Here is an 8,605-nt window from a genome sequence, read left to right as displayed (position 1 = left end):
TCCTCATAGAAAAAGTCAGCCCCCTAATGTCAACTTGTTGGCCCCCGTTTGAGTTCATTCAATAGGAAAATGCATACCATACATACGACAAAAAGAAATCAATAAGTATCCGAATATTCTGATTATAACCACTGATCCGTACAAAAAAGGGTTAAACTAAGACCATTCCTCCGTCCATACACGTCCCCGGACAGTACACAAAGAACGAAAAACGTCCCGGGAAAGGCCAAAACACACAAATACGGGAAGAAAAAAACGGGCAACACACACACAATATGTATAAATAATAACAGAGCACACGAACCATTCATAAAGCATTTCCCTGAGACGTTTGACAAACACCCCCCCCGACCCCCAAAAGACTATTTTTATGTATTTTACGTGAATACAAGGCCCTCCCGCGTGGGTCAACCCTTCATGCCCCGTGTTCGGTTCTAATCCCTTGGCTTGTCAAACCTTTTAAAACTTACCTTTTCTTCGTGATTGAGTCATGTGCGTGACAAATTCATACGAGGGAAATAGAACGTGTGTGGGGGGAAGGGAGACCCTTTTTATACACGGGGCGCGATCCATCATACCAGGGTTCGGTCCCCCTACTCTTCTAGGTTCGGGGGGCGTTGGAAGAAATATTGCTTCCTTTTCGGAACTTTCTGGTGGGGATGTCCGGAGGTCAACATTCAATAATCGGACACCGGAATGATTTCGCAACCGTTTCGAATCACGTTTGCCGTAGGATAGGCGTATTTCCGATAGCGTATGCATGGGAAATTCGTGCCGTAATATATCATAGGAACTCACATTCGAGTAATGTTTATATCAGTAAATACGCAACTGCCTGGAATTATGAAGGCCACCGTGTTCTGTATCGGGGTCCCTAGGAAAGAGATTCCACGTGCTTGTTATCAAATCTATGGCGTGAAAATACAAAAAAATAAGATTCATCTGAAACACACTCCTGGGATCAATAACCAAGCGCGGATCAAGACGGGTGCGATCTCCACTCCCACGAGCCGACTAATATGGGGGGAAAAATTGTCTGTCCCGTAAAATACGGGATGATTCCACGCACATACGCAATAAGTCGCTTCTCTGACTCATCATCGCCCTGGAACCGTCGACCTCAGTTCGTTTCGCAGTAGAAGATGTCCGCCTCCGTTCCATCGGCAGCCGAATATATCTGCCTCCACTCCATTCACAGCTGAAGATGTCTGCCTCCGCTTCATTTGCACCTGAAGATACCTGCCTCCCCTTCATTCGAATTTTTCTGTCTCTGCACCATTCGCAGCTGAAGATGCCGGTTTCCGCTCAGGTGCGAATCCAGAAGGGGCGGGGGGGGGGGCGATGGGAAACGACCACACTTCCCAACAGCCTAATAATATGGGAAAATTTGTATGCTCCGTGTGTAAAATACTGGAAGATCAAACGAACTTACACAATTTGCCACTCCTGTCACATCGTCCTGGATCCGCGCCTGTCAGCCTACCTAATCCTCCATTTTCTCAACATGACTCTATCCTTTTTCATGTCATCGACTAATTCATCTATCATTAAGTTCACTAATACCTGAAATTATGAAGACCACAATCTCTATAGGACCCCAGAAAAGAGTATTCACGTGCTTGTATCCATAAAATTAATAGAGCGTGAAAACACAAAAATTAAAAGATTCGTCTTGGGGCCCCCCTGGGGTCCCAGTAACGCTCCATTTTCTCAACATCACTTCATAGACTGATACATTTGAACTTTATTGGTATGAGCAAAAGATGAATTACATAACTTTACAAATGATATAATTTTATGGAAAAATAACGCAATAATGTGATAAATGTAAAACATGTTTGGTCCATACAAAATATTTTATCACAACATTTTTGATGATGGTAAATGTGACGAATGTGAGTGAATATTAACATAAAAAAATATATACGTAATAGCAATGTTGACATCTGACTATTTTTTTTGGCATTTTGGACTTGATAGATGGCGTATTTTCGACATGGCCCAGTATTCTTTCGGCCAGTTACGAGAAGCAGAGCTTGACAGAAGAGCATCCGAGACCGCCCATCCCTTTGGGAAAGAGCGCAAACCTTCCCAAGATGTGTCTCTCTGGATGATCAGCGGTCACGTCTGTCTGTCTGTCATAAGAGCATCATGGGTAGAGCTCCTTGAAATATTAGACTGGCTCATCTTTGAGCGAAAGTGTGACATCAGTATTATCACTATAGTCGATTTCGTTATTCTTCTCTCCTGCTCCATTTTTCAACGATTAGATGTCACTTGAACCAGTTTTTCGTTCAAAGATGAAGTATCATGACGCTTTACAGGCACTTTAATAAGGGGCAGGATGCCCAGACGTTCCGGTATGTCTAGGACAGTCCCGGATATACTAGGTCCCGGATATACTAGGTCATTTTTCGGTTGCTCCAGCCATGACTCCCATATCCTGGAGCAGGGTCCCCAGGCTAGAATCTTCCGCGGGTCCACGGTCAAAATTTTCACGATCTATAGTTAATTTATAGCGTGAAAAGCAAAAAAAAAAAAAAAAAAAAAAGATTTGTCCCGGGCCCCAGGGCAAGAGTCCTGTCAGCCCCGCCCTTGTAGAGCCAAGGCTCCAGCAGAGCATAATTGCTCATAGAAAGTAAATATTTTTCGAGTGTTTATGATATATTTGGTGAGAAATGACTGGATGATATGGACACGCCTTTAAAGATTCCTGAGGAGAATGTGCTCTAGGATCCCTACCAGTCAGCAATTGCTCACATTAATTCTGATTCTAGATCATCATCATTCTAGATCCCAACATGTGTTCCGTGTACATTTCCCAAGGGCTCAGTGGGTGTTTCAGGCAGTTTCGGGGTGTTTGAGCAGTATGTTCAGTAAATAAATAGAAAAAAAGAGTCCTATAAGGGAGTTCCACCATAGAAACTGATTCTAAAAGAAAGGCTCCACGAGTCAAAATGAGTGGGAACCGCTGTTCTGGATTATCATAAACTCATGCGCACCTGGAATTTCTGGCCAGTGCGTGAAGGGGCCGAAGCGTTTTAACGGCACTGCAAAGCACCTAGGTTTATACTGTCTTCTTTTTGTCTAATAAACTGCATTCCAGTTCGTAACAGCTGATTTTTCGTGACCACGATTATTGGAAAATTATATTCTTCCATGAACTGACTTTGGGACCCCATTAATGAACGCATCCTCTGCCGCCAGATTTATCCCGTTGCCGAGATGCCTTCCAGCCCAGCTTTATGGCAGAATTTGGAATGCACTTCAGGGCTCCTTTTGTTGGACGGACACAAAATTTTTATAATCATGACACCAGAAACTTTTTTTGCTAAATATGAGATGAGGTCGTGGCTCCCATATCTTGTATCCGGGCCCCCTCTAGAGTGAATTTATAGTGTGAAAAATAAAACCAAAAAAAAGATAAGTATCACCCTGGGCCGCAGGGTTGGGCCCCTCAGCCCTTCCCTACGGGGGAACGAGGTTTTTCAGGAATCAAAATATTTGTACTAATTTAATGACCAATTTCGATCAGCAATGTGATCGCTCCAAAGTTTTCGCTCAGACACCCTTTTCCCATCACCATGGCCTCCACATTGATTCAGACACTGGGTTCGTGGGTATCTGCCGCGATTCTTCAAACCAGTTCCGTGGCCTATGGTCGGTTCTGTTGTTCGTCGATGTCCTGCTGGTGCTTGAAGACGGCTCGACAAGCACAGTCGGGCGGACTACTGAAGACAAGAAGCGACAGCTGTTTGTCGTCGACGTGTCTTTCCCACATGGTTCCGAACTCATGACACAGTTCCATCTCGTGAATGTGGGGGGCACCAAGTTCCTATGACTCGTGAAAGCACTGTTCAAGTCATTTGTGCAGTTCGTCGTTGACGGAGAGGGTATCCTCTCCGTGTGTTGTGCATTGCTGCTGCTGCTGCAGCCATTGTTGCCAGGACCTCCTCTATACGATGTCAGGACATTGCTCAAATGGTCGATGAGATTTTGGTACGTTTTTCTGTTCACCGATGCCACATGCTTTGTTTCTAAGGACGTCAGGAAATCAGCGACTTCCGTCAAGCATCTCTGATAGCCATCTTGGAAAGAATCACTCTGAGCTGGATCTGTCAAGGAATCATAGTATCAAATACAAATCATAGTATCAGACCAAAAGACAGAAATATCACGAATATTGCGGCCGATATAATTTCACAACTTGAGTATCATGGAATGATTTCAATACTCAAATCCGTTTCATGCGTACATGTTCAACTCGTGCCCCGCGAACCCATATGATGGGGCCAAAAAGGCCACGCCAAATACGGATATTTTAATGGAAATTTGCGAATATTACATGCCCAATAAAACTTAACCAAGTGACATAAATCAAGGTTCTCTACAAGTCCAAAGAAAGCAGGGCCATACGCAGGAGCGTAGGGAGCTAAACCAGGTTAGGGTACGTTAGGTACGTTTCCTCTTAAATTTTGGGTTACTAACACGCTAGAAGAATTTTTTCTTAGCAATAATCGATTGAGATAGCATTTAAAGGTGTTTTCTATCGATATTTTACATCTTGGAATCTTATGAGGAACGGCGGTGGCCTTTATCGCCCCGCATTCTGGAGCTCCATATGTTGGGACCTCCAGCGAGATCTCCGGCAGGCCAGGATTTCATGAGTCCGTCTGTGGTATTAAGATAAAACAGGACCCATCTCGGGTCCACAGGCTAGAGCTCTGTGGAAGTGGCTTGGCTTGAAGTCATAATGGTCTTGAATGTTCTTCGAAGGGAACCATCAAAACAGGAGCACCAACGTGATAACCTTGCCACCAGCATAAGTGGATTCTTCATTGGGGGTGTAGGTCAAGACTTTGTGATTATGAAATAAGGTGCTTTTTAGTTCCATTTCTGCCCGTCACGCTTCACGCCAAATAATAGCAAAGTCCTCGGAAAATTTCAGGACTGAAAATTTAGGTACGTATTTCCGTTTCAGCAATCATTTTCTGTGGTCATTTCGCTGTTTCTGTTGTATCCCTGCGTCAGAAAAGTTTCTGACAAGGACGAACCCCGGGCATCGAACTCGCGACACCTCTATACACCCTTTGGTACTTTAAGTGAGCGTTTTATCGACCTTGTTTACGGCTTCAATGGCGTCTGTAGATTTCACTTATGTGATGACTTTTGTGACTGACGAAGCATGGTAATTTCTCACTCCCGCTTAAGTTAGGCCTGCACCGACTTTTTAAAAGCGATTTGGTACGGGTAGACAAAGGCAATCGTGTCCCAACTTGGGTTAGAACACGGTCCTGCGCAGCTTTTTTTGTAATTTAAATGGATGAAACACGGACGTACTCGTAGTATGGTACAGTAAGCATCGCTTAACGATATGCCGATCTTACAAATTTCCAGTTCCCAAGACGGTTCCAGCTTGATTTCTTAATAATAGAACGTGTGTGTGTATATTAATTTCTTACCTTTAGAATCATTCAACGATTAACGAAAAAAGTAATATTCATAAACGCTTATGATTATTAGTCTCGAACCCCAAATTTCTCGGAATATTGGTCTATTTGAGAAGTAGAAGGTCTCCGACTACGTTGAAAACGTCATTTTGGAAGCAAATATGGATTTTCATTTTTTTTATTTTTTATAAAAGCCCTATTTGTTGTGATTCCAAAACGGGCCTTGGTTTGTTCATATGATGCTTAGAATCAAAGTTACGTTCACTTTAGTGTTGCGGTTTTACATACAAGTAATACGCGAATAAAGACTTTAAACGTGTTTTACGAAGAATGCTATTTTTTTGACATTTTACTAGACTTTGTGACATGATTTGTAAAAATTGATGCATCGCATCCTTACGAAATTTTAATGTGATATTTTGCTATATATTGTTGAGATTATGAACCAAAATCTAAGGTCTATCACATATATTTTCTGAATTACAGTGTTTTATAGACAAAATGTAGGATGAAATTTCAAAAACTTCACACGTACTTAAACATATTTTGGTGTAACTTATGAACATATCATGCAATCCTTTAAATTTCGATTCATAACCTGCAACATTACTAGCTAAATGCACCGTGAAAATCACAAAGCATTTCATTAATAAAACTTTTGGCAATCGTGTTTCAAATATCACGTTAATTTTGCCTAAAATTTGGAATAAAAACGACTTTTTCATAGAAAATATAATAGATAGACCAAAATCTGTCACTGCTTTCACCATTTCGAGACACTTTCTATCAAAAAAAATGTATTTAAAGTTCACTCCAGAACCATTTCAAAGAAAAGTGACGAGAAAGGTAGTCGGATACCTTAATAAATACAAAATTGATGATCGATTTAGGAATGCGTAGTAGGCATTCGTTCCATCTAGAAAAGCGTGGTCTCAGACATAGATTTTCGGTCAACTTCAGCGGTTTCGGCTCGGCGAATCAGTCAGCCAGGGCATGTTATTTTACATGTACAGATTAGTAATACAAACAAAGGCAATTGAATAATTTTCATTCAGTTAGAATCGAATTATCAAGTCTACATGCAGACCACCTACGCCATCGTCGCAGACTACCTCTTGTAGGCGCACCACAGGTTGAGAAACGCTGTTATAAGCTATGTTTTGCGGACGAAACAACCCTAGGATTGTCTATATACTAATTTAAGATAGCACAAGAGGGGACAAAAATCGGTATTTCTCTCTCCTCACCTCCAGACTTTTCGTCATCTTTGATCCTTTTCACGTACTGCACAGTCATCTCCAGTATGTCGGCTTTCTCCAAACGACTCGCTCGTCCCTGGGTCTGTACCGTAAAAAAAATCACAAGGAGAGATCAACGATATGATACCACTTAGTTAATGAAAATTCAATGATACATGAACATGGTTATTAAGTTATTGAAAAGAAACAACAATAAAAGTTTTTTTAGGTCATTATGGTGATCTTAAACGGTAGTTAAGAAATTTTTTTAGATTCAGGTAGAAAATATACCACATTTATAAATTGTCACTACGTGTAAACAGTAATGATATATATATGTATAATAATTTCCTTAGGTTTCTGGCGATCAAAAATAAGTCTTAATTAAATTAATGTGAAGTGTCGGATTACGATTATTTAGCCTGTACAGAAATTTTTACAGTTACAACATGACTGGCATATTGGAAATGGTCCCAAGGTGACGTCTTCGAAAACTTTTGAAAAAAAAGAAACTACCATTCATTTTGGATGCGAGGATCCGGGTTCGAACCCCACAGTGGTGGTCGGCTGAAGTTGGTTTTCTGTGGTTCCCAACTTCAAGGCGCAAATGCGAGCCGATCTCCCCGTTAAAAAGTCTCGCCACAGAGAGCAACAGTCCTACAACGGTAAATCATTCAATCATAACACTTCACTCATAGTTAGAAAAACTGGTGGCAGATGGCAGCACTACACATAACAAGCATTACAGAGAAACAAAAAAAAACTTCACGTCAGGTTTCACTACACGTACACGCACATTCCCGCATGTACCGATTCGTTGGGGGGTTCCGCGGGGGGGGGGTGTGGGTGGGGTGCATGTGTGGTGTAGCAGTAGTAGGTAGGGCCTCCAAAACATGGCTCGGGGGATCCATGATGTTCTTAAGTCAGCCACCTCGTTGGGCAATTTGCCTGTTGTGGCGTTGTATTTGTATTACAAATGATATTGTATATTGTATGATATTGTTGTGATGTATTACAAAACTTAATGCACAAAACTATAGAAAACGACAATACAGGCCAAGAATGACTAAAAATCCCGCATAACACTAGAGTGTTAGAGTGACGTCATTCAAGCAACATGTGATCAAGTACAGCACAGGAAAGGTAAATAACTAGTTAGGGGGCTGTTCAAGTATTACGTAAGCAAATTTTTAAGGCATTTTTGACCCCCCCCCCTTGTCAGCAAAAGTCAGCAAAACGCAGACCACCTTCCCCCCTCTTGTCAGCAAAATTTCGTCATCAGCTCTGCCCCTCTGAATCCTAACTCATATTTTCATAAAGGGTGGTCGATGACGTAAGCATTATCCAAACCCCCCCCTCCCCCCCCCGCCATCAAAAGTCGGAAACCCTCTTCCCCCCCCCCCCATCGATGATGACGTAATACTTGAATGACCCCTTACAGAACGGAGAAGCTGGAAGAAAGAAAGGGAAAGAAAGTGAAAAAAAATACGGTTTTTTTTTGTGTGTGTATCAATAACACCAAATATCACCAAGAAGGGTAAGAGGCAATAAGTCGCCAACTGTTATAATTTTTTGCGGCTTTCATAATTGCATTACGATACCAATTTTTTGCTTTGTTTTTATTTGTTTCTGGGTGAAATTGAATTTTTTCACCCTTGGGACCCTTTCCTTGTGAGTAAAATCTCATTATTTGTTTTCTGTACAGCAGCATGAAACCTACACAGGATTATTAGTCCTTAAACCGTTTGTTACAGAAACATACTTCCAGTTAATATCCAATTAACGTGCCATTTTAAATGTACATGCCATTTATTTTACATATTTATTTCAGGTAATTTGCGTTGAAAAAAAAAATCAAATGTATTGTAATGAATATGACAATGAATGCTCATCACGTATGTTTTTCATGTGGAACTT

The 8,605-nt window shown here is 41.5% G+C and overlaps 1 protein-coding gene across 1 annotated transcript in view; it reads right to left on the bottom strand.

Moving 5' to 3' along the window:
- Positions 1-1,965: 1,965 nt before the first annotated feature.
- The window catches only part of LOC149077881 (uncharacterized), a 28,835-nt gene continuing 22,195 nt past the window's right edge, over positions 1,966-8,605 (bottom strand). The window contains exons 3-4 of the mRNA XM_089241487.1: positions 6,698-6,791; positions 1,966-4,115 (exon numbers count right to left, since the gene is read on the bottom strand). Of these exons, the coding sequence (XP_089097613.1) occupies positions 3,580-4,115; positions 6,698-6,791 (630 nt within the window). The 3' untranslated portion in view covers positions 1,966-3,579. The remainder of the gene's footprint in view (positions 4,116-6,697; positions 6,792-8,605) is intronic.

The sequence above is a fragment of the Pholcus phalangioides genome, unplaced genomic scaffold (assembly GCF_987345545.1).
Source record: "Pholcus phalangioides strain wild (caught in Gottingen) unplaced genomic scaffold, Ppha-v1.0 ptg000014l_1, whole genome shotgun sequence".
NCBI lineage: Eukaryota > Metazoa > Arthropoda > Arachnida > Araneae > Pholcidae > Pholcus > Pholcus phalangioides.
The sequence above is the reverse complement of the archived record's forward strand: the minus strand, read 5'-3'. Positions and strand labels throughout refer to the sequence as shown.